The sequence below is a fragment of the Chiloscyllium plagiosum genome, chromosome 36 (genome assembly GCF_004010195.1).
Source record: "Chiloscyllium plagiosum isolate BGI_BamShark_2017 chromosome 36, ASM401019v2, whole genome shotgun sequence".
Lineage (NCBI taxonomy): Eukaryota > Metazoa > Chordata > Chondrichthyes > Orectolobiformes > Hemiscylliidae > Chiloscyllium > Chiloscyllium plagiosum.
This window is the reverse complement of record NC_057745.1, coordinates 37,645,574-37,662,928: the sequence shown is the minus strand read 5'-3', so window position 1 is coordinate 37,662,928 and position 17,355 is coordinate 37,645,574. Positions and strand designations below refer to the sequence as shown.

At 37.6% G+C, this 17,355-nt stretch overlaps 1 protein-coding gene across 3 annotated transcripts in view; it reads right to left on the bottom strand.

Annotated features, from left to right (window-relative positions):
* cbl (Cbl proto-oncogene, E3 ubiquitin protein ligase) overlaps positions 1-17,355 on the bottom strand; it is a 271,172-nt gene that overhangs the window by 42,909 nt on the left and 210,908 nt on the right. For all 3 annotated transcript variants that reach the window (XM_043677729.1, XM_043677727.1, XM_043677728.1), the window contains exons 5-8: positions 15,646-15,767; positions 12,080-12,217; positions 6,702-6,789; positions 2,944-3,075 (exon numbers count right to left, since the gene is read on the bottom strand). In XM_043677729.1, the coding sequence (XP_043533664.1) occupies positions 2,944-3,075; positions 6,702-6,789; positions 12,080-12,217; positions 15,646-15,767 (480 nt within the window). The remainder of the gene's footprint in view (positions 1-2,943; positions 3,076-6,701; positions 6,790-12,079; positions 12,218-15,645; positions 15,768-17,355) is intronic.

The following is a 17,355-nucleotide window of genomic DNA, read 5'->3' as shown; positions in this document are numbered from 1 at the left end:
TACGGCTTGAGAGATCATATTTTAGCTTTAACAAGACGGTCTGAAACACAAGCATGCAATGCTGCAGGTTTTTCTTGAACAATAAAATAAAAGTTTATTTAAAAAGTAATTACAATAGAATAGAATAATCCAAACTATTGACTTGCAACACAAATTCAAAAATTTTAAACACACGGTAGAAGTATAATCCCATGGATCCCAGACCATCATATATTGAAAAAAAAACAAGTTTTATATAATATCCAAAACAACCTCTGATACAGGACATAAAAGCACACTTGGTATCAGACCCAAACACATTACTCATGCAGTGCACACACCAGAATCCCTTTTTCTAACACCTTAATGGGTTTTAGTCATTTGTGACTTTAATTCATAAATTGGAACTGCAAATAGCTTCTTCCTGGAGCTATTAAAATTACCCAACTTCAAGTAACCTCTTCTGGATTTATCCCAACACTTTTGGACTGAGAGTCTCCTTAACTTTACACTAAGGTAATAAGAGGTTTACTGTACCCTGCCCTTCTCAGGAGCACTGGTCTATAAAGGTACCTTCATCAAGAACTTAAAAGGAATGCTCCAAACTCAAAGCAAAACTGCAAAAAACTCCCTCTTTAACTTCTGCATGTTTGACTTAATCTTAAAAAAACTCTCCTGATTTTCTAAAATAGAACTTTGTTTATCTCGTTCAGTCATAAACCCCTATCAGCATACACAAAATTAAAAATCTCACAATACTAGGTTATGGTCCAACAGGTTTATTTGGAAGTACTAGCTTTCGGAGCGCTGCTCCTTCATCAGGTAACTTTGGAGCAGGATCATAAACACAGAATTTATAACAAGAGATCACAGGGTCATGCAACTGATGAAATATATTGAACAAACCTAAATTGTTGTTAAGTGTTTCATCTTTTAGAATTGATTGCAGGTTTTGGTTCATTAATATGTAAATCCCAGAACTTATTTCCAGAAATTCTCAAGATAACTTAAGATTTTATAAGAAAAACTAACATCTCAGCTCAGACAATGCAAAGGCGTGAGGTTAGAGTCTGTCTGTATTCACATCATGGTTACCAAACACAGACCATTAATTCTAAAATTAGGTGTTACGACAGTGGTAAACCCCCCCCTGCTTAACTTAAACCAGCAACACAGAAAAGATTTATCCTGTGCAGTAATCTGTGAAAATTCGAGGGGCCAAGAACTATTCCAAAGATCACTATTTAAAGTAAAAATTAACAACTTTATTTCTTAAAGTAAAACAGAGAATAATTAACAACTATTTACAACTTACTCCCCTCTAGTCCGATAAAATCGCCGATTAAGATTTACTAAAAATTCAAATTTCAAAACCAGACAGCTGTCAAATCTTCTCTTTATATCTTTCTCTGTCTTCTTTTCTTCTTCTTAGGGTTTCTGTTTCACAGGTCACTGATCGTTAAAGATACCTTTAAGAGAGCTATTCCCTGGGCAGTCTGGCTTGGCAGTTCTCCCTCAACTGTTCAATTTTCCCCGGTCTTATACCCTAAAGCATCCTATTGTGTCACTGGCTTTTAATATTGTCAATATACTAAATTCAAACTTGATTGGAGGTTGGGTTTTTTTGGGGTATAATTTAAACTGATTGGCTCAATTCAAATTTGTTCTTGTCTCCAGGCAACCAGCTACACTAGCTGCTGGAACAAAAGGTTACATTTCATCTTGTTCAGAACACTTGGTGCTGTCAGGTAGTTCTGCTAGCTTTTAACTTGCTTAAGTGTACAGTACACCCACATCTTCATAACATAGGCCTTAAATATTGATTTAAAATAAATTACCATGCAGAAATACTTAAGTTAATTATTAACTTGAAACACAAAAGCCCATATTACTAACTCAAAACCAAAAAACCCAAATTTACAATAAATGATACTTTACAAATATAAATGATAGTTTACATCACACCATTTATTACAAGTAAATTTTATTACAAGTAAACAGTTATGAACTATCAGCTGTAAGGCTCTACTCATTAGAACTATAATTCCGTATAAAACCCCTGCAGATAGATACAGACACTTTTTTAAAAAAAACTAGTATAAAAGAGTGGAGGGGGAAAAAACACTGGAAACAATAGTACAGTAGCACCAGTCCACAAGGTTTGCAGATTTGGTAATTGTGTCTAGCCAGGACTTTCTGTTCTTCAATGTCTTTTCTCAAGATTCATTCCTTTCTTCATAGAGGCACAGGACGATTGATACACTAACTGAAAAGTCTCTTAGTTACTGGTTAAGGTGAACGCTTATAGCAATTGATAGGCGAAAATACATTCTTCAGGTTTCACATATTTTTTATTGCAGAAAGGAAGTCACACAAGCTACTTGTTCCTGGTCAAATCTCACTTTTCATACCTGCCCTGGTGCTGGGTATTTACAAATTGCTACCCCTGCTACTTGAAATAGGCAGTGTAAATATCTCATGGAATGAGTTCCAAGAACATGTTTTTAAAAATAAATCAATTCTTTTCACAATCCTTGGTTTAAAAGTTCTTGTTCAATTTCAATTCACAATTAAAAGTACAGGGAACAAAAGGGTACGATCTCTGTATTTTATAATGGAATTCACAATTTTGATTTAAACTAACTATATTCTTCCACTACCTCACTATACCACCTGGAAAAATGCATTTAGTTGCTGGAAAGAATACATTTTTTTTAAAAAAGATGAACCACTACTTCAATGAAGTGATCTTCTGACCATTTATCTGATAATGGTACCAATTTCGCAGAGACACACTGTAGCTGAGATCTACAACATTCATTCTATCTACATTCAGCACTGTGTTCAGCCCAAATACAGCAGGCATAGAATGTAAGTGTCAATGGATCATCTTCACAATAAACTGCATTAGCACTTACATGAATTACAGTTGCTCCTGACAAATTGAAGTTTATTCTCTCCTACCTGCCAGGCTGTAAGACAGGAAGTACACATTAGGTGACCACAGGGTTCTATTTTCACATCTTTGTCATTTTCTGCACAGATCTTGCAGAGCTGGAAGGTGGAGCCCATCTCACAATATAATTCATATTGTTCCTTAAAAAGGAAAATCAAAATGAGGATTACATCTTTGTGTTGGCAAAATTCAATAATAGAACAATTCAATTATTCAGTTCTATTTCTTCAGAAAGTACCACTTTGATGTAGTTCCACAGCTACCAACTGCTATTTATTAGTTTGGGCTTGAACTAGTCAAGTGACTCGTCCTTGTATAAAAGGAAAAATGGACAACAATTGAAGCGGATGGGTGGGGGGAGGAGGAGGTGGATTGTTCATGTCTAAAGACTAATAAAGAATAAAATTTGAATAGGGAAACCCTGGCTCATTTTTCCTTTCTTGTAGTCCATGCCAATAATGGAGACCATAAACCGAATCTGAACCTGAAAAGTTCAATCTTATGTTCTCTTTACCAACTATTCTGATAATTCAGTCACTTTGAATATTTTCATCAATTACTTTTCTACAAGTATGATGTGTTATGAACATAATTGAATACAAACGTTTAATTCCCTTTTCTATTGGTATGGCAATATGGTAAAGAGAAGTGCTACAAAATTTGCACAAGTACAAATTCTTTAACTTTCATTGAAAGACTAGACTGCTATCCAGCATCTCAGATGTGGGTTCTGGAGTCTCCATACCAGACTTATGAGCTGCTTAGGATCATTTCCCAAACAAAAGCTCACTCAATGTGATCTGTACACAAATCAAAACTATAACTGGCATTTTAAATATTGAATCATAGCTGTAAATGACCACAATATGGTAACCTAATTAAGGGAATTACCTAATTCATTGAAGTTTAAGTTTGCTATCTAAACCTCATGATTAGGAAAAAGTTTAAATCTTTTAAGTGCACTGCAGACAAATTTCAGAGAGCTAATATGTCAGAGCAAGCAGAAGCAGGCAGTGGTGTCCCACAGAGCTCTGCTTCTAAGGCCATTTTTGTTCACCTTGTGTTTCAAATATTTGGATATAGGTCAAGAGAGAGTGGCACTGAAATCTGGAGATTATATCAAATAGGAGACAAAAGACAAGCACACAATATTTATAAGATTATGCTGTGCACCAAAATGTGCAGGTCGTTCTGCTATAGTACACATTTCATTAATGAGAATTCGTTATAATGTGATTGACAAATTGCAGAGATGGTTTCTAATGTGAAAACTTTTAAAATGTGTGTTGGCTGTAGCATGATTACATCGCCAACATTAAGTGCTGTTTCTAAAGCACGATTTTTCTATAACACGGGATTGGTTGCATAAGAACGCAATCAGTGCTTTCTAGAAGAACTGTCTATAGATAGAATTCCCCAAAAGGTGTGTGCACGTTTCAAAACAGCAGTAACTATACTCTGAATGGTGATTGATTAAGCACCGCAAATGACCACACAGAATAAAGTTCAAGTAATAACAAACTTTTATAAAAGTCTTCATGAAGGATAGGAAATTAAAGAGGCAAGAGTCAATGATGCTACATCTAAGATGATAGATTATTTAGAAGAGATACCAAAGTAAAATGTTTCATGAACTTTGTTCCAGAATTAAACGCCTGATGCCAGAATGATCAAGCTTTACTTATTACACATTAATCTGGATTGGACAAATACGGTCTGGAACACATGACTGAAATAAAATGAAGTGAGCTGAAAAATGTTATAAAAATCCAAATCTTGAGCACAAGGAGTGAATGAAACTGTTTAAAAACCGTAATAATGTGTGTTAGAGACTCTAACCAGAATACAGAGTTTTGAGTTGGTTGAAGTAACAAAAAGTGAAGGAAATATATCCAGAAATGAAAACATCAGAAGCATTCATCTTCAAGTTGATGAATATTTTAGCAGTGGTGCACACAAAATAAAAAGGCAGTGTTGAGAGGAGGAAGAAGGGAAAGAAAATTCAGTTCAAGGCTCCAGCAAGTATACAGGCTGTGCATGTCAGATCACCTGGAAAGTGCAGTCAGGACTGATTAAGTCACTTCCAGAAATAATGTGGGGCCTTAAATTAGCTATCATTGTAGAACTTTTATCTCCTTCAGCACCTCATGTGCATTTGCAAAATCTTCGGTATGCCTGGTGTCTGGAGTGACAGTGGGGACAGACAAGTATATATTTATAAAAATAGACAGTATAGCCAATAGACAATTGGTGCAGGAGTAGGCCATTCTGCCCTTCAAGCCTGCACCACCATTCAATATGATCATGGCTGATCATCCTTAATCAGTATCCTGTTCCTGCCTTATCTCCATAACCCTTGATTCCACAATCCTTGAGAGCTCTACCCAACTCTTTCTTAAATGAATCCAGAGACTGGGCCTCCACTGCCCCCTGGGGCAGAGCATTCCACACAGCCACCACTCTCTGGGTGAAGAAGTTTCTCTTCGTCTCTGTCCTAAATGGTCTACCCCGTATTTTTAAGCTGTGTCCTCTGGTTCGGCACTCACCCATCAGCGGAAACATGTTTCCTGCCTCCAGAGTGTCCAATCCTTTAATAATCTTATATGTCTCAATCATATCCCCTCTCAGTCTTCTAAACTCAAGGGTAAACAAGCCCAGTCGCTCCAGTCTTTCAGTGTAAGGTAACCCCGCCATTCCAGGATTTGACCTTGTGAACCTACGCTGCGCTCCCTCAATAGCCTGAATGTTTTTCCTCAAAAATAAACAAAAATAAGATTTTAATGGGTTAAAGGATTATGAAGAGCAGGCACAAAGTGGAGTTTAGGCTGAGATGAGATCAGCCATTATAGAACTAAATGGCAGGGAAGGATTGTGATGCTGAATTGACGATTCCTACTTCTAGTTTTTATGTTATGTTTAAAAACTCATTATTAATTGATTATCTTCTCTCAGTGCCTTTTCCAGCACTGTTGAGCACAGCAATAACACATACACACAGGGCAAATAACTTATTGAATTGGTAAAATGAAAAAGCAACAGACATGGGTTCTCTCGTCATAGTCATAGAGATGTACAGCACAGAAACAGACCCTTCGGTCCAACTTGTCCATGCTGACCAGATATCCCAACCCATCTGGTTCCACCTGCCAGAGAATAGGGGAGAAAAACCCACTTGACCTCAGACTCAACAATCAATCTGTTGTAAGTGCATCTGCCCATAATATTATCGTAGGAATTAACACAACCAATCCTTGAAATGGGCACAGTGAATCCTTCATTATGCTTTGTGGCACCCACCACCAAGCTAAATGGACTATACTCAGACCAGATTTAGCCAAGCATCAATGAAGTGCTATGTACCATCAGCAGCAGAACTGTATTCAACCACAATGGCCAATAATATCCTTCACTCTATCAATATGCCAGGGAATAGGATTCAACGAGGAACATTGGAAATGATACCAGCAGCAGCATATTTAACAAATGAGCTACCAACTTGGTGAAACCAGAACATACAACAGAAGCAGCATGCTATAGGTAGAAACAACAATCCCATAACCAGTAAATCAGTTCAAAGGTCTGTAAAGTCTGTGAACATCAGAGTGGAAGTTGGGCTGAAGCATTTACAATGAAGGTCTGCCATAAATGTTGAGTGGAACTTATAGGTGAACTAAAAGTAAAAATTATATGGCAAAAATCAGTGTAATTTCATTGACAGTACTATTGAGTTCCGCAAAGAGCAGAAGCAAATATGTCAGAATTCTACCTGCGTCACTTTAATGTGGTCATGTGGTGTAGGCTCACACAAGCCATTCAGGTCTGGATTTTGACTACGTCCATCAGGAAACAGGTAACTAGAAGAAAATATAACCAAGGAAATTAAATCTTTTACCAGATGCCACAGAAACACATACAATACCAATTTATATGATAGCAACACTTGTACGAATCTTGGAGACTCTTAACGCATATTCATTCTTTTTTCTATCCTTCCTTTAGTGGGATGCACCAAACCAGAAGGTGGGATGAGCAGAATTGTTGTTGAAGTGTAATTTTAACTTTATGTCTAAAATGTTTATTTTAATCATCTAATGCTATCATCTGGAGGGCATAAGACTACTGACAAGATCAAATTTTATTTGCATTATATGACACAAAGATAATGGTTATGCAAAACTTAAGTCACCCAATCTTAAATAGAGCATTGGTGCATCTGAATGGGTTCACAGAAATAATTAGAATGGTCAAGGTTTCAGACACCTAATTTGTGAAAGACAATCATTTACTTTATAAGTAAGAGGTGACTGAAAACTGGTGTTATGTTTATAGATAACATGAAAGTAACAATTACAAAATGTAGCAGTCTTCTGTGAGATAAAAAGCAAATAAAAATACAATCTCTCTCCACAGAATAACTGCCATATCCAGCATAGAAAATGAAACTGAGGGTCAATTGCATTCTTTAAAAAAAAACAAACTGGACTAAATCAAGAGATGGATGACAGCAATGCTATTATCAAATATTCCCTCAAGAAATGATCCGGGAGGAAATTAGGTTTCTTTAAAATAGGGTCTTAACAGCTGTCATGGGTGATAAATCAGTGATAGATTATTCATACATGCACTTGGGATTGAGGCTGATTAATAGGCTAAACAGCCTTTCATTACTTTGGATTTTCTCCTACATGCATAGAAACAGGATCAGACTCACCTCTGCTCCCAGTTCAAAATATAATGACATTAATTGACGGGTTTACATGTGAACGATTGCCTTTCAGAGACAGTAATAAGTTTTCAAGCCTTAGAACTAAGTTTAAATTATTATTGACATAAACAGTCATGAGTTCAAATAATGGAAGTAGCATGACAGGGAATTCAAACCATGGAAAATTCAGTGTAGTAGAGGAAAACCCTCCAATCTAACAACAACATTGAATTATGAATACCTCCTGTGTTTTAATCTTTTGAACAGTAATTGCAACAACAGATTATGATGTTTTGGATTTTTTTTAAGACCATATAGCGTTTTGAGATTTCAGATTGGGAAAATAGTTGGATCTCTTAGGCCACACTTCGTGATAGTTTTCAAAGTGGTCCTAAAATTTCCAAGTTCACATTTCTGCCTGTTTAGGGTGAGGCATATCGTTCCCTACAAAGGACTGAATCAAAAATTATATATGATGAATTTTTGTCCATTAATATAGAGTTTGGTTTTCCATTAAGTTGCTGTCTTTTGACAGTTTAAGTAAAAGGGATGGAGATTGGGTTCCAAATTATATTATTTTTAGATGATTTGCCACATAGCAATTTTTCAAAACCACTTCTTTCAGAACTGAAGAAACTGCACAAAAGCCCAATTTGCAGATAATTTGCAACTGAAACCAATACTGTCAGTTCAATGATATGGAATAGGCTAAGAAGTGTTGAGGTGTATTGACTAATTAAATAAGATAATAAAATAGGGTGGCATTTCTCTTCATTACTTCATGAATTCAGACAATACAGTGTATACTAATATTTATTCACTTATTGCATTTGTTTAAGCTGGGTCCTTTAATTGCTAGCCCAGTATTACAAGTTTCATGTGGCCACAAATGAATCTGGGATTTCCATTCCTGCAGGCCGAAGAGTTAGTCAAGAATACCCAAACCTTGAAATGTAAAATGGAAGAATAAAAACAAAATATGCTCAACATGGGAGCATCCAATTATCTGTTTTTTTCAGATTTCAATGGATTGAAATAGAAACTGTGAGCAAACCACAAAAAAGATCAACATTTAAAAATAAATCAGATGCTGAAAATCTGAAATAAAAATAATCCCAGAGAAACTTAGCAGGTCCATCAGCATCTGTGCACAGAGAAACTGTTAACGTTTCAAGTCTGATATGACTTCTTCAGAATTGAAATGGAGTGGAAAGTGATGTATTTTTTTAAAATGGTGTGGACAGAGGGAGAGGAGGAGCAAACAGAACAAATCCTGAGGTGTCTAATTCAAAAACCAAAAGTAGTGCTAATGGTCAGGAGAGCGAGGGAGAAGGAGAGCGAGGGAGAAGGAAAGCAAGGGAGAAGGAAAGCGAGGGAGAAGGAGAGCGAGGGAGAAGGAGAGCGAGGGAGAAGGAGAGCGAGGGAGAAGGAGAGCGAGGGAGAAGGAGAGCGAGGGAGGAGAGCGAGGGAGAAGGAGAGCGAGGGAGAAGGAGAGCGAGACAGTAACCCTTTTTCCTCTAAGCTGAAACTGATGCCCCCTATTCCTTGATTCCCCTGCCCTGGAAAAAGGACTGACTGCATTCACTCTATCCATGGCTCTCATGATCCTGTACATCTCTATAAGGTCACCCTCTCAGTATCCTATACTGTAAAGAAAAAAGTCCTAGCTTGTCTAACCTCTCTCTATAACTCTGACCATTGAGTACAGGCAACATTGTTGGAAATTTCTTCTGCACTCTTTCCAGTTAATAACATCCTTATGTAATGACACGGCAGTGAACTCTTCTGCTATTTAAACCAAACATACAGAAAAGCTCACCATACACTGTAATCTGTTAAAGCTTGAATGGCAGAGAACTCCCAACTTTCACTATTTAAAGAAAAAGTATCAATTTATTCTTTAACTCTAAAAATGAACATTAAACAACAACTATTTACAACTGTAAGCTTCCTTTCTTTTAAATGTTTATTATCTGCCTTCAACTCTACAACAATATACTGTTCCAATAAAAGCCCGCATTAAAGTTACATCAACTTAATTTCAAGACCACGTGGCGGCTGTTGTCGGTGTCTGTCTCCTTCTGGCTCAAGATCTCTCTGGATTGTTTTCGGTCTTTTGCTGCAAAGTTGTTTAATATGGAATAGAAAGTGCTTGCTGGCAGTTACTCTCACTCCCTAACTGTCAAAATGTCTGTTTCTTTATACCCCCAACATCGGATTGCCTAATTGGTTCAATGTTGGCAAAGCAATACATTTAAAATAAATTGTTTTTTAGTATCCAAAGGGATAATTTAAACTGAATGGCTCAATTCAAATGATTGTCAAAACAGCAACCAAAACTCAGGTATTTGTTTCAGAGCCAAATGTTATATATTTTCAATTTTCTAATACATTCTGAGACTACTAGTCAGTTACATGACAGGGGCCTGCAAGTTCTCAGTGTGAAACAGCTTTCACTCTCGCTTAAAAGTACACTACATGCCTTCACCTTCATAACCATTCCTACAACAAGGTGACCAAAACTGAACACAATACTCCCAGTGCAGCCTCATGAACATCCTGGGTTACTGCAAAATAACTTCCCAACTTCTACACTCAATGCCCTGAATGATGAAGGTCAGTGTGCCAAAAGCCTTCTTCACTGCCTTGTCTACCTGTGACTCCACTTTGAAAGAACTGTGAACCTGAACTCCAAGTTCCCTCTGTTCCACTACAGTGGACAAATGTTCGGCACAACATCGTGGGCCGAAGGGCCTGTTCTGTGCTGTATTGTTCTATGTTCTACAGTGCTTAAGGAACTATCATTCACCATGAAATTCCTACCTTGAATTAACTTTCCAAAATGCAATACCTCACACTTATCTATATGAAACTCCATTTGTCATTTCTCAGACCAATTTCTCAGACCAAGATCCTGCTGCGAGAGAGAAAGCAGAGTGTAACAGAGAGAGAAAGAGTGCAAGCCGGAGGGTGTAGAAACACAGGCGGTATGCGAGAGTGCCAGAATGAGGGTGAGAGAGCGAGAGTGAGCGAACGAACGAGAGCAAGAGAGAGCGTGTGTGAGAGAGTGTGAAAGAGTGTGTGAACAAATGCAAGAGAGAGAAAGAAAGAGAGCGAGCGAGCGAGAGCGCGCGAACGGGTACGAGAGTCCAAGCATGAGACAGAGTGTGAGAGTGTGTGTGTGTGTGTGTGTGTGTGTGTGTGTGTGTGTGTGTGTGTGTGTGTGTGAGAGAGAGAGAAAGTGAGTGAGAGTGTGAAAGAGTGTGTGCGCGCGCGCGCGCATGTGTGTGTGAGTGTGAGTGTGAGAGAGAGAGAGAGAGAGATGTAAAATGGGTAAATGATACAAATGATAGGTTTGAAAGAAGAAAATGGGTTAGCTCTGCTAAGACAAAATGAGGGCGGTACGGTGGCTCAGTGGCTAGAACTGCTGCCTCACAGCACCAGGGACCCAGGTTCGATTCCAGCCTCAGGCGACTGTTTGAGTGGAGTTTGCACATTCTCCCTGTGTCTGCTTGGGTTTCCACTGGGTGCTCCAGTTTCCTCCCACAATACAAAAGATGTGCAGGCAAGGTGAATTGGCCATGCTAAATTGCCCATAATGTTAGGTGCATTAGTCAGGGGGTAAATGTAAAGAAATGGGTCTGGGTGGGTTACTCTTCAGAGGGTCAGTGTGGACTTGTGGGGCCAAATGGCCTATTTGCATACTGCAGGGAATCTTAAAAAAAAAGACACACACAAGACATGGCTAGACGGGCAGTGAAGGAATGCAAGAATAATGGAAGGCAGAGACCATGGTTTGGAGTTCTGAGATATAAAAACAGGAGTAAGCCATTCAGCCTAATAGGAAATGAGGTGCTGGCCCTCCAGTGTGTATTGAGCTTCATTGGAATACTGCAGCAGGCCCAGGAGGAAATGTTAGCATAGACCAAGGTGGTCAATTAAAATGGCAAGCAACTGGAAGATCCCTTTATCTTTTGCTCTGGGTACCCTCACAATCTGTTCCACTCACTCTTCCTCCCCAGCAACAGTGCATAAAATATCATATTCCAGCCTCTTTCAGTTCTGAAGAGTCAAACTGAAGTTGAAATGTTAACGCTGCTTCCATCTCCATAAAATGCTATCAGACCTGCTGAATTTCTCCAACAGTTTGTTTTTAAACCATGTAAACAAATACAAGATCATATTTCAGGTTCTTTCCAGTAATTAGTCACAATATTCAAATTTCATTTAACAAAAGTTGAAAGTGGCCACATTTGATTGCTTTTCACAACATCATAATGAACAGTCAAACACAAAAACCATAATTCCTAAGTCAAGAGATATTTAAACAGTTTCAACATTTTAAGGAGAACTTTTAAAACAATTGAAAGCAAAGTTAACGTTATATTAGAGTATTATATCTGTAACATTACAGCATGAAGGAACACTTGTGAACTCACAATCCTTCACGGAATCCATCAATCAGAGCCTGAAAGAGGGGTTTGTTATGGGGGATTGTTTGAAGAATGTTGCCATCTGCTGTGACATAGCCAATTGCCCACTGGCCAAGCCTGGTACAGCTCAATCGGAATATGTAGCTGAAAACAAAAGAATTGAAGTTACATTTGATGAATTATAACACAACTACAGATGTTTTGGTAGGTTAGATTTGAAAGTTCACTTTTTTTTCTTTTAATTCATTCCTGAGGTGTTTGTGTCCCTGTAACCAATATCTATTGCCTATTCATAATTAATTTTGAGGTGGTGATGAAACTCTTGAAACTCCACAGTTCACTCTACTGGGAACGGAGTTTCCAGGGACAGGGAAAGAATGGTAGATCAAGTTAGGATAGTGTGCACCTTGGAGAGAAACTTTCAGGTAGTTGTATCTCTTCTAATTGAAGCCACGACAGAGCATCTTGCTGATGGTACATCTATACATGGTGATCTACTGAGTCGTGATCATTTTATTGCCATGAAATATTTGGGATTGTGGACAGGATAGGTTCTTTGAGGGTATCTGCAGATTAGTACCAACCCTTGCATTGCACTAGCACATCTTAAAAGAGTGAAATAAAGCATAAACTACTCTCATATAGATTTGTACCAGTTTAGTTCTGTAATTGCTGCCTGTGGGGAATTTAGCCTATCATGCATCAACCTCTTGAAAAAACCTTTCCCAAAGTAATAGCAAAAATAAACATTTTAATTCAGTAAAATGTGTGAAGGATTTCCTACAAGATGAATTCACTATCAGCACATCTCCATCGCAAAATAAGGCACTGCAATAAAAGAACAGAAGCAACACACCAACAAAAGCATTACTCCATAACCAAAACATCACTGCCTGATAGTCTCGCTAGTGAATGAAACAAAACTGACATTAATCATTAACTTAACGTTGCTACTGTTTCATTGTCTGGATAGAAGTAGCAATTGGGATGTTTTGGAATGATCCTGGTTTTATACAACAACTGCTTCACAACGAAGATGTTGAGCAAGCAAGAATTACCCATTTCTGACCAAAAGATAAGCTGATAGGTGATATATACCCCTCTGTGAAGGCCTTTCTAAAGTTTATTTGGCTTATATGGGATAAGTATAAGTAATAAACTAAATGTCAACTTTTCACACAATTGTTCAAAAGATTTGCTTCCTCTTCCCTCACGTTTGGGAATTTTTCTGACCTCTGCAATGGATTTACTGGGATAGTCACTAAAAGTAACAAATATATTGACTGTGTCCACCATAATCAATTCTAGCAAATGCAAATAATAATGTTATTACTTTCCATTCCTAATGTTATTAGAATTCCAGCATCCATTATTAAAACAGCATCAGGGCTCTTTAAAATCTAAATGGCCAAGTGTTTCATGCAATCAATTATTGAGTAATCTATTTATTAGGTAATTCACATTAGATGCAGAAAAATCACATTTGACTAAAGTTTTTTAATATTCACAGGATATCCTGGAAAGATGAGGTTTATTGTCCAAGCCGAAATGCATTGAAACGTGGTGTTGAAACCTTCGTAAACTGCTACAGACTGCTTGGTGAAAATAATCTCACATTGCCGTTTCATAGGGAGTTCCAAGATTTTGATCCCTCAGTGACGAAGGTACAGCAATATATTTCCAAATCAGGATTGACGTGTAACTTGGAGAGGAGTTTGATGGTTTCATCATGGGCCTGTAACCTTTGTCCTTCAGATTTGCAAAGGTCTTGGTGAATTGCTACAGCACATTTTGATGGTCGCATTTGTTCTGCTGGTGATCGAGCAAGGTCAATCAGTTTAAGCTCAGTTGTGGGAAAGCTTTTAGAAACAATAAGCCAGGAAAAAATTAACAGCCGCTTGGCCAACTGCCAATTTTTAAAGAAAAGTCAATATGGAAATGCCTCAAGGAAATAATGTTTAACTAACTGATGAGATTTTGTGGACGTAACAGAGAGGATTGATGAGGGTTATGTGCTTGATGTGGTATATATGAACTTGCAGAAGGCATTTCATAAAGTGTCACACCATATAGATTTGAAGTCACGAGAATAATAGGGAAAATCATGGCATGAACACAAGGTTGGCTGAGTGCCAAGAAACAGTAAAAGTGCATAGATGTTTTATTTGGAATGCAAGACAATATGTCTAGTGATCTTCCCTGCGATCAGCACAGGACCACTGCTTTTCTTGAAAGATTTTAATGTGATCTAAACTTGGGAATACCAAATAAACCTATTGGACTATAGATTTTTTTTAACTTTGGCCACCCCAGTCCAACACCGGCACCTCCAAATCATAACCATAAAGACAATAGTGATAAACTTCAAGAAGAAATCTAATGGCTGGTGGAATTCGCAGAAACATAACAGAGTAACTTTATTGTAGAGATTTGCAAAATAATACATTTTGGTGAGAAGTATAAAGAAAGGCTGTATAATTATTGAATCTAGAACCCCTATAGTTCAGGAGGCCATTTGGCCCATCGAGTCTATACCAATCCTCTGAAGAACATTCCACCCAGACCCACACCCTAACCATATCCCACAATTCCACGTTTACCATGGCTAACCCACCTAGCTGCACATCCCTGAACACTACAGGCAATTTCAGCATGGCTAATCCATGTAACCCACACATCTCTGGACAATGGGAAGAAACCAGAGCAAAGTATAAAATACACAGAGTACAACTCTAAAAGGTGCAAAGGAACAGAAAAACCTGGGCGAATTTGTACAAATTATTGAAGATAGCAGAGCCGATTGAGAAGACGGTTGACATATTAAGATTTTTATGTACAAGTACCTGGTACAAAGGCAACCAAGTTATGGTGAACCTTTTTGAAACAGTAATTGTCTCACTTGGAACATTGTGATTAATTCTAGACACATTTTAAGAAGGATGTGAAGCCTTTCAAAAAAGTGCAGTCAAGGTTAATGAGAATTGTTCCAAAACAGAGATTTCAATTCCATGGATAGGGTTGATGTTCTTGAAGGAGAAAAAGCTGAGATGAGTTAAGCAAACCATGTCAAAATACCGAGGAGTCTAGAAAGAATAGATGGGGAGAAAACATTCCCTTTGGCAGAATGGTCAGGAAGCGTAGGACACTGATTTAAGGTGACTGGCAAAAAGAAATTGCGAAGTGAAGCATTTTATAAGTGTAGGAAGGATCTTGAAAGCACCAAGAGTGATGTGGAGGGAGATTCAATTACAGCTATCTGACATCATGAGTTGAATGTTCTCCTTCTGGTATTTTTGAATGTTTTCAATTAACAATAGCCAAGATGAAAAATTCACCATGCAGGATCCTACAATCCATCCCACATCAAATAATTCCACCCCATCACTCAAAGTAGATTTAAGGAAATATTTTTCTTTCCTCCTCATTTACAAGATCTCCCATTCAATTACAGAAACCAGAAATTTGCCAAAGAAAAAATGATTTGTTTATTAAGTCATGATGCAAAAATCTCTGATGCCTTCTTTCTATTCAACACATCCCCATAGTGACATTGCAGCTCTTAATTTCCTTACCTCCCAGGTTTGTGGATGAATTTCTGGAGTCTTGCTTTTACCTCATCATAGGTTAAGAAGGCCATGTATCCCGGATGAGTAACAGCTAATGAGTTCCAGTTCCTGAGCAATGATGACCATGGCTATGGAACAGAAAAATATGGTACAATAAGTACAGCTTATTTGTTGCAACTAAAATATAACTGTCTGCTACATCAATACCAATCAGAAAATTCAACTTCATATATCCACAAGATGTGCAGTCCTTGAAGAAACTAGTCAGACTGTAAATTGTAAAGCAATGTTTATGCCTCACATGATGAACAATGACAGAATTGCTACTCCTCAACTAGAGTGACAAAAAGAATCACACCAGAGATTCAATCCCATGACCAATTTAATACTGCAGTGTATCTGATCTTGTTCAGGTACTTTATGAAGATAAGTACTCAGCAAAAATAAAATAAAATGGTTGGGGAGGAGTAGTAAGACTAAAGAAGTACTTACATTTTTAAGATTTAACTGATATCATAGGAACTAACTTTTCATATGTTTTAGGCGACTTTTCAGGAACCATTTTAATCTCACAAATGGCAGTTATAACTCTCAATTACTCATCAGGTCAACCCACTCATGTGATATGATCCTTGACGACTGTCTTCATTTTGTATCTTCCATTTCCCACGCATCCTGCTCTTAATTAAAGATTGGCAATTTATACCAACCCATGAGACTGTCAAAACTAATTTCATGGAGAACAGCTAGCTTAGACAGGGAAAGATTTTATTTTGAATGTTACCAACATTCAAAACAAATGCTTCGTTAACAATTTACTAATGTTGCATTTTACATCATTTATCAGTAGAGAGAATATTCTCATGTTTCAACTTTCACCTGTCAAGAATCTGCATATTGATAGTGGTTACATTCAAACGCATGTCTCAATCATGAAGTGCAATGTGTCAAATAGTCTCTCATCACCAAACCTCTTCAATATTTCTGTTTCACAGCGTGAATAACAATGTTTTAATTCAGAGTTTAAACAGCGCCCAAATATCCTCTGCAATAGCCAGTTATGTTGTAAGATATTGACAGTGAAATCTTTTCTCAATAGTTATGTTACAGCTGAACAAACTCTTCCTCTTTCTGTTGAAATATGTGGATAGGAAACGCATGATTAATGTTGTCCAGCCTCACCCAACTAAGTTCTTAGGTCAGAGTGAGATTGGTTTATTAAGAAATTAAGTGTATTCTTGAGATCAATCATCAAGCTGAAAGCAATTGTTCCCATACTTCCCAGGACCGGTGCTAAAATTAGTCCATATTTCCTCTTCCTGCTATTAACCCTTACTCTTATTTTTCTCCAACAGAAATACATCAGTAAATTCAACAAATGTGTACTTAAAAAAGCTAAAATTTAATAATAATAATCAGAAGTCCCGGTAAAACTGCTAGTGATTTCTTGCAGTCAGTTTTGTATTATGATGTGATAACTGATGTTCTCTCATTTTCCTGCCCACTTAAAGCAACTGTTACCACTAATTGATTGAAAACCAAGAGAACTATGAATGCTATAAATAAACAAAAACAGAAATTGCTGGAAAAATCTGCAGGCCTGGCAACATCTGTGGAGAGAAACCAGAGTTACTGTTTCAGGTCCAGTGACTCTTCTTCAGACCCGAAACGCTAACTCTGGTTTCTCTCCACAGATGCTGCCAGACCTGCTGAGTT